This window comes from Semicossyphus pulcher, unplaced genomic scaffold, assembly GCF_022749685.1.
Source record: "Semicossyphus pulcher isolate SPU_LCO1_2020_fin unplaced genomic scaffold, fSemPul1.0.p SCAF_5, whole genome shotgun sequence".
NCBI classification, from domain to species: Eukaryota; Metazoa; Chordata; class Actinopteri; order Labriformes; family Labridae; genus Semicossyphus; species Semicossyphus pulcher.
In genome coordinates, this window is record NW_027211726.1 from 33,750,001 (window position 1) to 33,768,212 (window position 18,212).

At 43.7% G+C, this 18,212-nt stretch overlaps 2 protein-coding genes, 1 long non-coding RNA gene and 1 other non-coding gene across 4 annotated transcripts in view; 3 read left to right on the plus strand and 1 right to left on the minus strand.

Moving 5' to 3' along the window:
- Positions 1-4,347, minus strand: part of sacm1la (SAC1 like phosphatidylinositide phosphatase a) — an 18,833-nt gene extending 14,486 nt beyond the window's left edge. Inside the window, exons 1-4 of the mRNA XM_069681120.1 lie at positions 4,300-4,347; positions 1,369-1,466; positions 105-179; positions 1-19 (exon numbers count right to left, since the gene is read on the minus strand). The exon at positions 1-19 is cut by the window's left edge and continues 109 nt beyond it. Of these exons, the coding sequence (XP_069537221.1) occupies positions 1-19; positions 105-179; positions 1,369-1,466; positions 4,300-4,328 (221 nt within the window). The 5' untranslated portion in view covers positions 4,329-4,347. The remainder of the gene's footprint in view (positions 20-104; positions 180-1,368; positions 1,467-4,299) is intronic.
- Positions 4,348-6,136: 1,789 nt separating this feature from the next.
- LOC138609209 (uncharacterized) lies at positions 6,137-8,378 on the plus strand. Its single transcript, XR_011309465.1, has 7 exons — positions 6,137-6,393; positions 6,699-6,763; positions 6,948-6,990; positions 7,168-7,207; positions 7,739-7,789; positions 8,089-8,140; positions 8,227-8,378. It is a non-coding gene; the product is annotated as an uncharacterized lncRNA (long non-coding RNA).
- Positions 7,244-7,312, plus strand: LOC138609557 (small nucleolar RNA SNORD52). Its single transcript, XR_011309483.1, has one exon. It is a non-coding gene; the product is annotated as a small nucleolar RNA SNORD52 (small nucleolar RNA).
- A 1,470-nt stretch (positions 8,379-9,848) lies between the features above and the next one.
- On the plus strand, positions 9,849-14,961 carry cunh6orf47 (chromosome unknown C6orf47 homolog). Its single transcript, XM_069680857.1, has 3 exons — positions 9,849-10,084; positions 10,382-11,749; positions 13,933-14,961. Exon 2 carries the CDS (start codon positions 10,838-10,840, stop codon positions 11,741-11,743), a length of 906 nt encoding a protein of 301 aa, XP_069536958.1. The 5' UTR covers positions 9,849-10,084; positions 10,382-10,837; the 3' UTR covers positions 11,744-11,749; positions 13,933-14,961.
- The last annotated feature ends 3,251 nt before the right edge of the window (positions 14,962-18,212 follow it).

Genomic DNA, 18,212 nt, shown 5'->3' on the forward strand with positions numbered 1-18,212 from the left:
ATGACGATCAGGTACATACCTGTGTGTGTGAGGTCATCAGTCACAGGTGTTTGATATTACACGCCTTAAAGGTATGAGCAACACAGCACTGACATGGATCCTACCTGCGACCAGGCGAATAGTTCCCATGATGCCACATATCGGCCTGGTGACCGCTGACGGAGGAACATCTTTTTTACCTGTGAAGCAGCAGGAGGTGAAAACGTTGATAAAAGTGGTAAAAATGTAGCTTCACAACAAAACCTACGACTTGAATCATGAAGATGTTCATGTAAATAAATGTCTGTAAGTCTCTCTCTCTCTCTGAATGAGGTAACACATGCTGACTGAGCCTATGGCCCACTGATGAAAGCCTTTCATCTGCAGTATATAGTATTATTATGGGCTGGGTGTCTGTGGCGGCGCCCAGTTAGTGACGCGTTTTCCATCAGCCAGCAGTGGTTGGTCTGCCAGAGAGGGTAGGCGGAGCTAAGCGGCTGCTTCTCCGCTCTCTGCAAGTGTTGCGAGTAAACAGTAATCTACTATGGCTGAACAAACAAAGAAAAGATGGATGACTACAGATACAACTTCAACAAGAAGTGAAAATCCAAAGAAGAAGAAACAAACTCGACGCTCAGATGAAGCAAACAGTCTGAAAAGGAAAGCGACCGTCAGCCAGGGAAATCAGGAGTTACAGCCGGAGCCGACCGTGGACGTCTGCTTACCTGGGATGTGTGCGCCCGCAATTACCTTTTATGGCATTAGGTGGCGCCAAAGAGAACGAAACGGAGCACTTCTAGATTAAATCTGTAATTTAAGGCAGGTTTTCAACAACAAAAATGTGCTGATTTGGAAGAAGACTGAGGCCACGTTTCTTTCTTCTGAGCATAAATTCATTTTGTGACCTTTTTTTAATCTTTTATTTTACTAAGAATTTGTACTTTTATATTCTGATTAACTTTCTGTATTTTTCTGCTGCACTCCAGATAAGAACAGATCAAATGACGGGCGAACGCAGGCAGCGAGCGAAAGTAAAGATAAGATGATCCTTTAGGTGCGGCAGCAGCACAAAGACACAATAGAAAGAAAGTAAATACAAATAAAGACAAGAATAGATCAAATAAAAAACAATACAACACGAGGTATGTACAGCTGTTATAGGAGAAAGTGACAGTTAAAGTGACATGTAGGTAATAGCAGCATGAGATAACACAGCATGGTGTGAGGTCTAAGGTATACCACAGGGTACAATAGCAATTTTAAAGTGGCCATAAATACAGTGCTGTTTATATTACACTATGTATATGTATTTAATGCTGGAGGTCTGAAGCTGAAACGTGTACTGTGTATATGTAGACAGTCTGTGGTGCAGCGTGGTAATCTTCCTACCTGTGAGGGTCATCTCATTAGAGACCCTGTCGATGGCCAGCACAGCGTCCGCCCCCTCATCACAGGCCTCGATGAAGAACTTCTCTGGGGTCGTGTGCCTGGAAGGACGTATAGAGACGTTACAGAGTTCATGTCACAAAGTCATTCTTTCAGCGCGTTACAGACGAGGCTGCAGGATGTCCTCTTTCACAATAAAAGCCACCTGCTAGAGCTGCAGCACTGACACTTGTGACTGGAGGATAGACTGTAAAAGATTAGTGTTCTACTCCTCTGCCAGGTCCCGTACAAATGTTCTTATTGCATATGTTGTATTAGGGTAAGAGATTAAGAGGAACCATGTGGACAGAGAGGGTTAGGAAAAGGTTCACAGTGAGGACGTAGCATTTATGTGCTATAATCACTGGACTCTGCAGTGCCCACAGAGCTCCTCACAGCCATCACTACGCCCACAGTTCATGAGGCACTCACACAGGCCTCCTCTGTCCTCAGGTGGGACAGACGGTGGGTTCTGATGAGGACGGACTCTAACTGAGAAGTGAGCTGGAAGCTTTCAGATCAGCTCCATCCAGGACAATCAAATGTTATAAAATGAAAGAAGAACATGTTTTCTTTTTTCCTTGCTGGCTCTGGATGTGAAGCTTTTATCGTGACCTCTGACCTCTCTGTGTGGAGGTCTATTTCCTTTGTGGGGAACGATTACATAATACACTAAACCCTGCATCGTCTCAGCCTGTGAATCACAGTGCAACTGTTGTCAGTAGTTTCCTGCAGAGATCCGAGCAGCTGCCTGAGTAACACTCAGAGCTTTAGTGAAAACATGACCCCGTGTTTCACCGCAGTGACGTCTGCAGCTCAGGGTGATGTAGTGACACAACCACTCTTTTGTTTCCCTCCATAATCCAGAGCAACTACACATTCCTGAACAACACGGACACTAAGTACTACGACTGAGGAGACAACAACTGTTCAGCCCATTTAATACAATGTGCACTTTACATTACGCAGAGCTTCAACCAGAGATATGTAAGACTTTATAAGCTCTTTATGAATGTGTATTAACACCCACACAGCACAGGAGATAAAGGAAAATAACTTGCAATGGAAAACAAGTACATTTACATTGAACATGAAAATTCAACTGAACTTTAAAGACAAAGTTCTTGTTTGAGTTTGTTCCTGCAGAAGGTGGAGGAAGCTTCACGTGTGTTGTTTACAACAGGCTTCAGTCGAGCTCTCAATGTGCTGCTCTCATGCACTAAACTTGCACTTGCACGCATATTAAATGTTATCAAGATCCATTTTAAGTGATGACTCCTACAAGCTGCTATGAGAGGCCACATCAGCACACGCTGGGTGTGCTCGGATAAACACAGCGCTGCACAGTTTTGTTATTGAGTGATTTAAAATCCTTGAAACAACAGAGATGTACTCATCTAAGGTAACGAGTTCTTCTGTATTAGGACATAATATTTAGTGTCCAAACCCAGTGCCAAAATATATAAACATGTATGTGAAAAAACACTGATAGCTGACATTTGTCTAGCTCTCTCTCTCTCTGCTAGCAGCGCACTGTTTGTTACGTCACGTGATAATTTACCTCAAAACAATAAACATTTGAGGGGATATATTTCAGTGTCAGATCGGTGCACTGACTGTCTTACTGCCACGCTGCTTTTAGGCGGTATAAAAGGCCAATACAATCCTGGTATCAGTATCATAACGACTCTAATAGTCATGTAATATCTGGATACACTGAGGATTTCTCAGACGGTTCTCTTACTGTGTAAATCTCATATTCAACTTATTTCTGACTTTTCTTTCATGCTAACTTGTAATTGTGAAACACTGAAGAGTTTCTCCTCTTCAGGTCTCTGCAAACTGTTCACATGAATCAGTATAAAAAGGTAAAAACAATCTTATGCTGAACTTTTTGTATCAGGTGCAAAGTCTGGTCACGAAACATGTTTGTAGTTTTCTTTTCCTATTTGAAGCGTCTTGAGCAGACTGAGCTAGATTTACTTTAAATGTTTGATGATAGATGAAATCATGGATGAATCATTTTTATTCATTCAACACTTTGATTAATTATATATAATTATATGAATTCATATAATTATATTTACTGTAAGTTATGTCTCCCTGCACAAATCCATCCCCAAAGCAAGGTGCAGAGATTCAACATAAAGTGAGACAGGTATGATCCTTTAAATCTGTCTTAACCAAGCCCAGATACTGATCGGTCCACTGACACAATACAGACATTATATGACAGACAGGTAGGACAGACAGAAGAACAAACTGTTAGGACAGACAGGTAAGACTGGGTAGGTAGCCTGTTTAAAAAAGGCGTGTCTGTAAAAGTACACAGAGATCTGTTAACTTTAGGAAAAGTTAAACACCACAGCAGCTAACGGTAAATGTTACCATATGTCAGTGTGCACAGCTGAATACATTTCGTGATACAACACCTAGAGCTTAATTAAAATGTTTGTCCTATTAACACCTCTGACAGGAGCTGAAAATGCGATCAAACAAACCCATCGTGTTAAATAACCTGCTGCTGCTAGCTAACATTAGCCTAACTGAACTTTCTACATCCCTGTTCACGCTGAACGACAGAGCCCCTGTTTAAAGCGATTAAATCCAGCCGCACACAGCTCCTGTCAGGTCTACGTAACGATGCCAACATGTATATTTTATAATGAATGAGTGTGGAGAGAAACTTGGCTGCTTCCTTCTCCACCAGCTCAGCCTGTCAGCGAACTTCAGCCGCTGTGTCATCCGACAACACGAGCTAACAACGCCGGTTACTCCTGAACTACAGCTCCGGTTAAAACTCGGTCATTAGCCGGGTCTCTGGTCCTTCTGTAAGCACGTTTAAACGCAACGACAGCGGATTTAAAACCCATTAACTACAGTATTTGTACTTACAAATTGTATCTCTCGTAGGCGGTCGCCATCTTCGCTCCGTCTACCTGACCTCAGTGACGACAGCAGCAGTGAGAGTGAGTTCCGGGTGTGTTGCCAGGTTTGAGTTATAGTACGTGTAGACCTCCTATTGTTTTAAACACAGATTTTCCTTTTTTTTATAACGAACATGGCAACCCAGAAAGGCGTGACGATGGGTGGTCCTGGATCAGTCATCACTGAAACATTGAACATTAGCTCTTTTATTTGAAGAAACGTTAAACTGTGAAGGTCAGTATCTGTTTTAATAATTCAGAGTCAGACACAGCCTAAGTTGGCTCATATCTATAATAAGTCTTATGTGTATCCCGTTCAACCGTCTATTGATATGACATCTTTTTAAATGTTACAAAAATGACCTTAAATTAACTTAAATTAAATTAATTTATTAATTAAATTAACCCTAATTTTGTTAGAATTTGCTCAAGGTATCAAATCCCAGTTCCTTGGTTTCGTGTGATTTATACAATAAACAGAAACAAAACACGATCAGCTTCGTCTGTTGGCATCTTCAGGTTGTTTTCATAGCTTTTAATTTAATAAAGGCTGCAAACTGTTGAGTGACTGTAGTTTTCATACAATAGGAAAAATACAGGCAGGACAATATGCACATAAACAAACAAACAAATGTATTTAAATATGTGGTTGACAATATGTTAACCTACATGTAAACTTTGAGCAACAAGAGCTGTACCTTAGAATGATAAAGGCACATGACATTGAATAATGAATAACATAATACAAATAACAATTTGTAGGCTGGTTGACCATCACCAAATCAAAGACCACTTCATTTATACATTTTATGTGTACAAGGCCTTATTGGGGAAACTGCCATCCTTCTTATCTTCTTACCCAGACCTCCAGCAGTTTTCAGAGATCATTCAGTTAAACCTAAAGATTAGACGACAGTGTATTGAGCAGGCTCCAGAGGTAAAATATCTGGGTCTTGTATTAGAGTCACACCTCAAATTTGATAAGCATGTGAAAACGGTGAGCAGAACCACAAAAGCAATATATATTATATATATTCACATATAAGTTATTGTGTCACCTCCCGGTCACAAGCAGCATCTTCAACAATCAGACCTCCGATGATGATATATAACAGAGCCATAAAGATTTTAGACAAGAGCCAATAAGAACACATCATTGATGTTATCAAAAAAAATTAAATATGTTAAGTTTTTATCATTTTATGAAATCTTAAGCTCGTCCATAAACGCTTACATCATCAGGCTCCTCAGGTGCTCAGTGACCTGGTGGGGTCCTCTGAGAGTATCAGGCTCTGTAACACGTGGAGCATCTAATGAAGACTGTGAGGTGCCCTTTATAAATTATCACTTGGACGAAGCGCCTTCTCTGTCCAGGGGTCAATATGTGAATGCCTGAGCTGCAGAGCTCAAACTGAAACCGTTTCTGAAGACGGCTCAGTCTTGTAGTCATGTTTGATTTTGTACTTCCTGTTTTATATAAAGTTTTATTGTAGGATATTTTGTATCCTGTGTTGTTATATCTGTCTTATGGTTGAGTCTGTTTCGTCTCTTGTGCATTTGTCGTTGATCTGATGTTTTTCGTTTACTCCAGCTTTATAAAAATACCAAAGAGCTAATAACTTATAATAAGCTTCTTATAAAGGAGTCTTTATTCGTTTAGTATATAATAACGCCTGTTTTACAGGGGATTGATATTTATGTTATAAACAGGCAATATTCAGGACACCTAAATCACGTGGCACTGGAAAGACCCGCCTATATAAGCCACGCGCGGACTACCTCTCTGCCTCTTCGTGTCGGGTGTTGCCCTGAACTTTTAGACGTGGCAGACAGGGCCTCAGGATTTAGCACGATTTAAACACGTAGGAAACAGTTGGCAGTAAATGTTAAGCAGGCTCCGCCTCTCTGTAAACCGTCTTTAGGCTCATTTAAGATGAATCCTCTGGGCGCGATGGGACGATCAGCAGCGCGTGCTCCTGGTCCTCGGCGGTCAGCACGTGGTGTGGCAGTGAGATCACAGCGTAATGGAGGAGCAGGGACCTGAATGAATGTTAATCACATTGTAAGTAAGCGTTGGATATTTGTGTGCAGTAGAACATGGTGGTTCTTAAAAAAGATGGGCTTTTACATTTCCTGTTGCGTGTCTGTCACCCTGCTGTGCTGCAGGCCTGCTTTCATTTGTGCTACATTAACGTTTAGTAGTTTTGCACCAAACCACCAAGAAATGTTCCTTATGTGTAAACCTGATGATGAATTCTCCCAAAGATGTTAGTTTACTTTTGTGTTCATGAAATGGAATGCATGTAACCAAAGTATGAAAGTTTGGGCTGCATCATACACCATGTTTGACGAATCGCTCTGTTTCAGGAACAGGATGCAGCTGAGGTTAATTCCTGCCCTAAATGAAGAATTAATTCTGCAGCCAGGAGCTGGTGAGTAAGAGGAGGTCACTGAGGGACATTCTGCTGAAACAAACATGCTGCTATGATGATTCACTAGACTAGAGTCTCTGATTTCCCATGAAGCTCTTTCACAGTGCACTGAGCATGCAGATGAACGATCATTACACAGTGCAGAGAGGAGAACAGGTTGTAACCCTGTGTTCTGTTCTCTCAGGTGTTGAAACTGGAGCAGCAGGATGAGGACGGTGCTCCTCTGGGTGAGTCTTAAATATAAAGCTTCTGTTCTGTGTTCTGATTTTTGAGATGATGATTCACTAGACTAGAGTCTCTGATTTCCCCATGAAGCTCTTTCACAGTGCACTGAACATGCAGATTAATGCTTTCTACTGAACTGTAGAGATGAGGGCTGCTCCTTATGCTGTCTCTGTTCTCAGGTGTTTCAACTGGAGCAGCCGGATGTGACTTGTCTTCCTGGTAAGTCTTGGGTCCAACAGCCTGTCCTGTTTAATGTGGGATGATGATTCAATAGACTAGAGTCTCTGATAAAAGCATGAAGATGTTTTCACAGTGCACTGACCACAGAACCACACCAGTGACGCTCTGTTTTAACCAATTTACTGCAGATTATGTAGAGCTAGTAAAACTTTAGGACACTCTCAAAGCATGGTCTGTATTTTACTGAAATACAGACGGGCTTTTTATTCCATGTCGCAGCGAACGACCGCTTCAAGGCATGTTTGTGCTGTGACCGAATGTGTACGTTAAAGAGTTTGTGCTTCATCACTCTGTGGTATGACAATAAAACCTCGAACTGCACCAACAACCGTGCACAACATTAAGAGACAGAAGGAGAATAAAATACATGAGCCTTTTTAGCTCTATGATGTAATACCTGTTTGTGGAATCTTAAACTGACTCTGCAGTAAATGTGTTAAAACTCTGGTGTTCCTGAACGTGTCCTTGTTTGTCATGTATCTGTATTAATGGTGTGTATTTGTTGTGTAGGTCATGCACACGCCTGGACTGAGAGGAGCCAACTGCTGAGCGTTCACAGCTGTAAGTATGATCTCTGAAAGTAAAGCCCCATTAGGATGGGTTCATGTTTAATGGGGGTGGCTCTGGCTTATTGAGGTGTACCTGGGACAGACTTGCTGAGTCATATAAAGGGGTCAAAGGGCTTTAACCCTGCAGCTCTGGTGTCTGAGTTTGGTCGATGATGATTCATTTTTCGGTTCGACTGATCTAAACTGAAGTTTACTCGCAGCGCACTGAGACGCTCAGACGGTCAGAGCTTCTGATGGACACTTTATTTATCCAAACCCTGCTGATGAAGTCTTTCATATTTGTTTCTGCAGGTCAGACTGTGGCAGCCTGAGCTGGAGGACATCCTCGCTGTGACAGGACAAGGTTGGTGTTTGACTGTTTGAGTCTCTTCACAGACTTTAGGCTGAGCGCTGCTGATGCTAAAACACAGATTTAATGTGTCTCCACAGGTGCCGAGTTGAGTCTGGACTGCTGCAAGCTTCAGAGTCTGTCAAACAATTATGGGAGTGGAAGCAGCTGTTCATTTTAAAACTCTTTGGTCTTGTTTACAGAAGCCATAACACTGAAATGCACATTTATTGAACACATTTCAAATAAATGGTTAAACAACAGAAGTGTCTCTTTCAGTTAAATCTGTTTGATTGCAATAAAATGTATCAATAAGTTGAGACTTAATCCAAGATTAAATATTGTCAGTTATAGAAGTCCAACTGTGAAATGCTCTGGCTCAGATGCTCTGTCTAAAGGGTAACGCGTATGAAGTCATGGAAAGACCAAAGACGCAGTAATGACACAGGAGTGTTCATGTGCAGCTACGTGGTAGACTCAGAAGTGTTCTGCAGTAAAAGGACTGAATTACTTAAGTTTCGGAGTAGTAGCATATCTGTAGGTTATTTAGAGCCAGCTTCAGCATTGAGTTATTTTAAATGCAAATTATAATCAGTCGCAAAGATTGATTTAAAGTGTTTTAACAGTCTACTTCTGTGATGTGCAGATGGGCCAGGAAACAACATGGAAGTCCACGAAGTAAAAGGGAAACCTTCAGCCTAAAATCAAATCTAAATGTCCCTTTGTCAGAGGGGAAGTCCAGTGTGTGTGTGTGTGGTCATTTACATTCTGAGTCGTGGGAAATGAAGCTGCTTAGAGCTCAGAACACCAGCTCTGTAGGAAAAGGTTATTGCTTTTGGATTTGAGTATAAATCAGAAAATTTGAAAAAAATTGTCATGTTTGATAGATCAAAATACACTTCCTGAAAAATGATAAATATCCATAAATATATAATATACATAAACCAGCGCTACACACACAGATGAGCCAGCATCAGTGTTTCTCTAGTGTCTGCTCATGATTAGAAGCTGGTTACAACCTGGGAAGCATTTTAAAGGACTCTGCGTTTGACACGAGCTCTGACGCAATTTGTTGACACAGTGACATCACGGGAGTGAAAACGTAGACAGTGTAAATAAAACAAGTAAAACAAAGAAAAGAGTAAAACCAGGTTAGCGTCAGTATCAACAACAATACACTATATCTATACAGAGAGTCTCAACATACCGAACACACAAACTAAAACTAAATACTGATCATACACAGAGGCTGGTAATAGATAAACAATCAACATGAATTCATGTAATAGGTTTATAATAGCAGTAATGTATATTGTCTTCTCTGCAGGCATGACTTGTCTGTCCTGCAGTTCAGGAGTCCTGTGTGACAGTTTAAACTCTTACACGTGTCCAGCCGCAGTCTAACCACCTGATTGCATGTTTCCTCGGGCTGAACTATATCTGTGCACTCTGAGACCACACCCTGCAACGGCACACGCCCAATAAAGTGATATACAGTGTATGCTATGTACTTTATCTCATAGCCCTGTGATGGGGCCACGGAGGTGAATTGTTGTACCTTAAAGCTACACTCACTTTCCACCCTCAGATGAAGCTGTGGTCATCTCTGCGTGAACCAGCTGTGTCAAGTACGGACGCCTGCGCGTGAACAGCAGGTAGTTTTATTTTGAAGGAGCAGACTGGACCGGTAGTTCTTCTTCTTTGTTCTTTTAATGAGGTAAACGGTTCAGCCGAACTGGCAGGAGAACCTCTCCCCTGCTTTTAAAGGGCTTTCGGTACCGAGCCCGGTACGTGTCATCAGTTAGCTCTGACTTCACACACAGATAAACACCCTGCTTTGTATACAAGACGGAGACAACAAGTTTACAGAGTTGTGTGTGTGTCGAGGTATCTGATGCTAACAAGGAGAGCTAAGTTAGCTCTGTTCTGACAACCACACACAAGCTAGCGTCGCCGAAGGTGAGTGTTTATGATCTATTATAGGTTAACTACCGCACTAAAGAGAAACTTAGAACCGTGAAAATGTTGTCCAGAGATGAGCTAGTGAAGGCTAAACCTGCTACCAAACTCTACTGTGTAGTTAACATGTCCAGACTGGCTAAGTGAAAACGTTAGCTAATACATAATGTACAGGTTAGCTCGGGGAAATGTTCATGGCTAGCTGAGACAATCATAAAGAGCGGTGTTACATTGATGTTAACATTGTAAACGTGGAGTTTAAAGAAGGATTTTAAATGTGCTCTCTTTTATTTGCAGGTGTGGGGAGTGAAGCGGTTTCTCACTGTAATCCGAAAAACAAGTTTCAGCCCATCAGTGACATTACTGACATGTTAGCTAGCTGTTGATACCTGCACAGTTAGCATAGGGGAAGGTACTGTTGAGTTGTTAAAAGCAGGCTGGACAGATCTGAAGGTGGTCAGGTGAAACCAAAGACATGTAGACGAGAAGCCTGACTTCTACATGCTGTTACTTTATTAAAGTTACCCCCCTCTTTGATAGTTACCCGCTCAAACACACCCACAGGTGTGTCCATGGCACGTCGCTCTGTCCCGGCCCTGTGAACAAGAACTACAACTTAACGGCTGAACAGGCAGCGCATGCATGCTTTCCCAGTGAGCTCACATAGCTGCTGGGCCAACTCAAGCAAGAGGAGCTTAACTAAAACGGAGAGCACTCCTTTTCATTCACCTCCAGGCGGCTCAGTGAGGGAGGATGACAGCTGTGGTGGGACGGGCGTGGGGGTGGGTTCGCTCCTGGGGCAGCAGCAGCAAAGCGATGTCTGAGAATACCCCCACAGTAACAGCTGAGGAACAGAAGCAGGTGAGCCGGGGCAGCAGGGGGTGGACGTCCTGGATCTGGGGAGGATGGAGACGTCAGAGTGACCACAGTAGTCCTGCAGAGGAGTTCTGGGAGGCGCAGGAGAAGCTGCAGCCGATGGAGATCGAAGTTCTGCGCGCAGGGAAGCAGGAGACGGATTCAAACTCACAGCAAGGTTCTACGTGGTGGAATAAATATATCCCAACTTCTTACATTTCATGGCCCAGGCAAGCTGAACCCAGCGGAGTAAGACGGAGGAAGCGTGATGGTCGGAGTGGAGACGATATTGACGGTGACTTTTCAGACTATGGAACACCTCCTCCGTCTCCCACGCCTCCTTCCTCCCAGCTGACGTCTCCATTTCGACTCTTTGCGAACGGCTTGAAGGTTGAAATCCTCCCGGAGCACCAAGAGATCTGCTTCAACTTCCTCCGCCACCTGTTTGACCTGTTTGTGGTTGGCTTCCTGTGGACTGTGTCCCCCCCAGCCAAGCTGATCCTGGAGGTGTTGGGGGTCCAGGGGGCCCTGAGGCTGTGGCTTCATGGTATGGCCATGTTCTTTGTCTCCACGGTGGGGATGGCAGGATTACTGTGGCTGGTTCAGGAGTATCTCCCTCAGTTTGCTCTGATCTACGGGATCGTCCAGGCGCTGGTGATCTCTGTCAGCGTGCGCCAGAGTGTCCTCCTCGGCACAGAGGAGGAGGAAGGAGTCAAGACTGAGGAGGACAAAGAGGCCGAGGACATGAAAGACAGCAGGGACCATAAAGAGAAGCTTGTGAAGGACAAGGTGAAGACAAGTTAAACTCAGGTGAGGCCCATCACTCCTCGTGTCGTGATTACATGTTACCACCTGAAGAAGCTGACAATGTTCACTTATCGGTGTTTTATGACTCCTAATAAAAACCTTAGAGAGTTACATCAGGATGAAAACCCACTGATCGACAGGGGCAGGTGACGAGTGACAGGCAGGCAGGCAGGCAGACAGGCAGGCAGGCAGGCAGACAGACAGACAGGTAGGCAGGCAGACAGGCAGGCAGGCAGACAGACAGGTAGACAGACAGGCAGGCAGGCAGACAGACAGACAGGCAGGCAGGCAGGCAGACAGACAGGTAGGCAGACAGACAGGCAGGCAGACAGACAGACAGGCAGGCAGACAGACAGGCAGGCAGACAGACAGGTAGACAGACAGGTAGGCAGACAGGCAGGCAGACAGACAGGTAGACAGACAGGCAGGCAGACAGACAGACAGACAGGCAGGCAGGCAGGCAGACAGACAGGCAGGCAGGCAGACAGACAGACAGGCAGACAGACAGGTAGACAGGCAGGCAGACAGACAGACAGGCAGGCAGGCAGGCAGGCAGACAGACAGGCAGACAGACAGGTAGGCAGGCAGGCAGGCAGGCAGGCAGACAGACAGACAGACAGGCAGGTGAAGCTGCAGCATTAATAGAGCTCAGGTGGTTTCAGTTTAAACACAGGATTAAAGGTAGTCTCAGCTTAGAAACACATTATTAAAGGTGCATAATGAAGCTACAGTGAGAAGGAGACTCGACACACATGAAGCACAGTCAGAGACAGTCTGACTCTGACTCGGTTTCTTACTGATGCTGTACGTTCATTTCCTTAGAGGAGGAATGAAAACGTGTCTTCGATAAAATGACAGATTGTGATCGATGAATGTTTTAGTTTAAACAAAGTTTTTTCAGCTCACAGCACAAAGACTCTGAAAGGCTTCCTCTGACTCATCGGTTCAGCTTCCTGTCGGCGCAGCTCTAACTTGTACACAATATAACTTATATAACCATCAGTTGTACGTAAATACTTCGTGTCTTTGCACAAGGCGATTCAAACATGACGCTCACATATCGGGGACTGCTCCTTTACAGTTCCACCCAGACGAATGCCACGTACACATTAGTATTGATTATCCTCTGTAGTCCTGCAGAACATGCATGCAGGGCTGTAGCTGCTGTCCTTCTCAGATTGTGCTGCTTCTATTTTGAAGTTAACAATCGGAGAACTTCACCTTGCTTTAGGAATCATTCTGAACACAAGAGTTGAGTTGTTTTTATTAATAATCCAACAATAATTTAGCTTTAATTTAGTGAGTTTGCACAGTGAGAATTACACGAGTCCTCCTTCTGTCACAGCCTTAGTGAGCTCAGTGCTCACAGGCTGACATGGTGGGGGGGGATCAGTGTGTGTGGTTATTGATCATTTATCATTATGTTGTGAAGACAGCCTGAGAGAGCTGTTTTTATATGCTGGATTATTTAACACACTTTTATTAAAGGCTTCAACTGTGAGTGTAACTGAACACACACATGGATTCATGTTCGGCTATTTAAGTTGTTCTAAATCCTGCGCACACACACAAGCACGCACGCACGCACACACACACACACACACACACACACACACACACACACTGAATCTATTTAGGTGGTGTTACCATAGAAAACGAGGTGTGACGAGCTCTGATTGGTGTGAAACCTCTGACAGAGTTTCTGTGGAGACTCAGATAATTGAGTGGATGAGCCCGAGGCGGCGAGACGTTCTGCGTGATGTGATCTGTTCACAGAGAAGTGGACCATCAGGGCTCAGTGTGCTCATGCAGCCAGCACAGATACTATAAGAACACGGTCACATTGATGGGTCATCTGCAGACACCAAGCTGTGCTCTGAACTGAACTCCACCTGCTGCACCTGCAGGCCTACTCACAGTTCAGTGTTATTAAAGAACAGCTGTGGTTTGCTTCCATGTCCACCCTCGCTAACAGCTGTGGACACACTGCTCGGGTCAGAGGCCTGTTGTCTTTCTATCAGGGCCGTCGTGTCACTGAGGCCCGTGTTGGAATGCCTTCAGCCCCGACTGAAGGTGGCGTCAGTGAGTCCGTCTGTGCTCCCGTCAGAACATTACCTGTTCACACACCTCTGCTCAGATGGCTCTGTCTGCCGCTGTGTAATAACTGAGTTGTGTCTTTTCCACAGATGCTGAGACGTTCACCTCCAGGAGTTCACCTGTAACACACCTGTGTGAGACCTGCAGGTGTGTGACGTCCCATCAGAGAGACAGTTTCCTGCAGCCCCGTGTCTGCAGCTGGACTCACATGTTGTATTGCACATTTATTACATTTTCAGACGTTGTACTTGTATCACTTTATGTTAAACACTATTGATCTGCAGTTTATACTCGTGTTGTCACCTGAATGTTTAGTATCATAAAGTATACTATTACCTCCTCCTAGGAGGCCGACGGTGATATTCAGTATTTAAGGAAAACATTTATCTGCTTTACTTTCTCTGTCCTGTCCTGTTGGACTTTTCCCCTCTGATTCATGAGAGACGGTCACCGTGTGCCTTTGGTACCATCTGAGGGAGAAGAAATGAACACTAATCAGATACACCGCTGGAATAAGCAGAGAATGCACAATCGCCATCAGGAGGAGAGAAACGCGAACGCATACAATCCTCTGCATTACCGTAACCATAGAAACAGCTGTGCGGTTAAAGAAACGTCTGTTAGTGGATAAAAGAAGAGGAGACTTTCAGACTTCCTGCACAGGGCTGCAGTTCAAAGGACAGGAACGCTTCAGCACTAATCCTGCAGCAGACAGGGAAAGTGCTCCCACACTGACTGGATGTTTGAGAGCAGCTCCCAAACTTTGCTCTGTTCACACTGATTTAATTCTTAAGTCCAAGTTTAGTGAATGTGGAAACATGAGGTCCTGCAGGTTTGCAGCGTTAACCGCAGGCTGTAGGTTCAGTCTGATCTGAGGACTGAGTCTGTGTTTGCTCGCAGTAAAACCATCATCCCGTCTAAATCAGTTAAAGCCTGTATGACAGACGCACGCGTGGATGCTTTCTCCTGCTTGTATTTGTTCATCTTCGACTTGTGAGTTCACACAGTTCAGCACTTAATGTGTGACAAGCTGTGTGTTCCTGTTTACTACAGTGCGTCCTGTAGCTGCTCTTACAATCTTTGTACTTTGCATGCAGAATGTGCACAATCACCCTCATGCTGACCCACAATCTGCTGCATCTTCCCCTGTGCAGAAGATTGTGGGTCAGAACAGACCAATGAGCATGTTGGAGTGGAGGCTGCAGAATGTGAGCAGATGTAGAAGGACGTCCTGATGTGTTTTGACATAAAAGTCGTGGGACGTTCTCAGGCCGAACCCCAGCTCCCCACCGTGGCCCTGCCTCGCAGAACGGAGCAACACGATGAAGTGGTTTAAGACTGAACAACACTCGCTCTTTATACACCGGACATGGAAATAACCCCCATAAACCACCTCTTAAAGGAGGTTCTGCTGACATTGAGAAAGCTATGAAACGTTTGTTATGATGCGCCAACATATTCATTTGCATCTATAGTAAACAAAGCTATCGCAGTAGATTTGCATGATTATTTGCAGAGTCGTGGGCTTTTTTCACCTGCGACGGCAGCCATGATCCACGTTACACCGCCTCAGCCTGCAAAGCATTTTGGGATCATAATTTTTCCACTTTGAAGTCTGAGTTTGGAGGGTCACTAGGAGGACTACATGAAAGTACCCCTGATCCCCAAACTTAACTGGACTTCTGCCCCACAGCAGCAAAAGGGGGGCCACGGGGGGAATTTGGGATTTGGCCTAAACATTAAGAAAATATCTGAATGTATGATATGTTTAAAAAGTTAAATACTCTAATAGTTTTGTACAATTTTACACTCCCAGACTACAAACTGCGAAGTTCCTCAGTTTACTGTCTTTACCAGGGACGGTCCCGTCATTTCCTGTATCTGTGTCACATGGTTTCTCCTCTGCCCCGCCCCTTTAACAGACCAGCAGCAGGTCCAAACTTTACAATGGAAGAAGAGCATGTGAGCCAAAGTTAATGTAAGATGCATTTTTTACCAGCCACATCATTTTTGAATATTCTGACACTAAAATGTCAGAGAGGCCACGCCCATCCAGGAGACAGGAAGTGTAAGCCTTTACCTTTGTTCCAGAGGAAACGTGACCAGGTGTGATGGACGCCCTGCTGTTTTTTAGATACTGCGTTAACATATTGGGACAAACTAAATGTCCTTCTTACTACATAGTTCAGAGGTGTTTAAGTCAGCGCGTGTTTGGAAAAGGAGAAGGTGTTCTAGCTCTGTCTCACCTGGACTACAAACTGCAGCACGGCTCTGTTTGCGGTCTGATCACACTGTCAGATATTTATTGATGACCTGCATGAATATGTGACAGAGTGTGGGGTAACTTTAGAACTTCTCAAACAGAAGCCTGATGTGGCCGTGCCTTTAAAGGAGTCAAATCCAAATGTGGTCATTGCAGGAAGTCTGAGAGGAGCGACCTTTAGGTTGACCTGAAAGCCATAAGAGAAGGTTAACCCAGCACAGACTTCACATATAGATTCTGAAACGTTCTTTTGGTGTGACGAGCTTCGCTCAGCCTCGGAGGAAGTGACGTCAGCTCCCGTCTGATCACATGTTTATCAGACGTTGATGATTTGTGCTGACGGATGTGTTTGTTTGAATATTTCCTCGAGCTGAGCTGAACACGGAGACTGACCTGCTGGAGAGACGCTTTATTCAAACAGAACAGACTTCTTCCTCGACGTGACGACGCCGTCATCACCCCGTGTTTAGAGATTGTAACACCAGCAGCACACGTTCATGTGACCTCTGTTCTGTGCCATGATGTCGCCGGTGTGAGACTTTATTTGTAAACAACAACATGATGTGTTTTTATGGAGTTCTTCTTCTTTGTCAGATTTAAAGGCACAAAATAAAGAGCGAACAAGTTCTTTGGTTTCACACAGAAACTCTGCAGACGTGATGTTCATTCATCTGTCCTGTCACGTGCTCGTGAACAGAATCATCATTCACATGTTCAATTTCTCATTTTCAGACTGAACATTCGTAACGACGGGACTCAATCAATCAGTCGATTGATCATCGATTGATCTTATTAAACAGGTTTTACATTTTTAATGGATCATAAAGACACAGGACACAGCCTGACATGAATTATATTTATATATTCTATTTTATTTTTATTATTAAAAATGTAAAAAAAAAACGTATTTTGGGTCAATATAATAAAATAATGAAAAGAGGCTTTATTACTTTATTTGTAACAAGTTAGAAAACAAGCAGGTGAATTATTTATCGTATAGTTTATAATAACATTAAATAAAAGTACTCTGACACTTTTTAATGAATTTGAACATTTTCAAACCTTTAATAATGAGTGTGTAGCTGTGATGTGTCTTTTGTGCACATGAATGGAAAACAAGGTTAATCAGATTACAAAGAGTTTTAATATTAATAGTTAGAAGAAGAACGTCGTCATCAGAGTTCCTGAGCAGCTCTAATAAAATCCTCTGTAAGAGTTATTTTAGTGAGAGCAGCCGACACCTTGAGCACGAGCAGGATCGCTGCTGCTGCTGCTGCTGCTTTAAATAAGGAGAAAGAGTCATTTAAAAATACCTGCAGTGACCTTTCACTGTTCCAGCCATTACAGCTCTGAACCGACACCACGCTGGGGCTTCATGTCTCCACACGCAGAACAACTCTGTATTACAGCATCTGCTCCTGTTTCTGTGCATTTACTACAAAGTCTTGATGTTGTGGAAAATGCATAAATTTGTTTTTTTGTTCAAATATCTTTTAAAAAAGTTAATTTAAACACAATCTGGAAAGAAAGGCGGCGTCACAACATCCTCTTTGTTTCTGTGGTCACACAGCCTGCAGGTTTTAGAACTGAGGCTTAGACTGACTGTGAGGAAGCTGAACAGTGTTTGTTTGTAAAAACAAGAAGGTCGATCTCTGTAGGGACAGAAGAACAATCTGAGCCTGTCAGTGGAAACAACAAGGACCTTTAGTGGACGACCTTTGACCCATCAACGATGGTGTTGCAGCCATTACAGCCTGTGTCACTGCTGCAGGATGAACACATCTACTGGAGACGTTCACGCACTGTTTACCTGTGAGACATTCACTGTTTACCTGTGAGACATTCACACTGTTTACCTGTGAGACATTCACGCACTGTTTACCTGTGAGACATTCACTGTTTACCTGTGAGACATTCACACACTGTTTACCTGTGAGACATTCACACACTTTACCTGAGACATTCACACACTTTACCTGTGAGACATTCACTGTTTACCTGTGAGACATTCACACACTGTTTACCTGTGAGACATTCACACACTGTTTACCTGTGACACACTCACACAGTGTTTACCTGTGAGACATTCACACACTGTTTACCTGT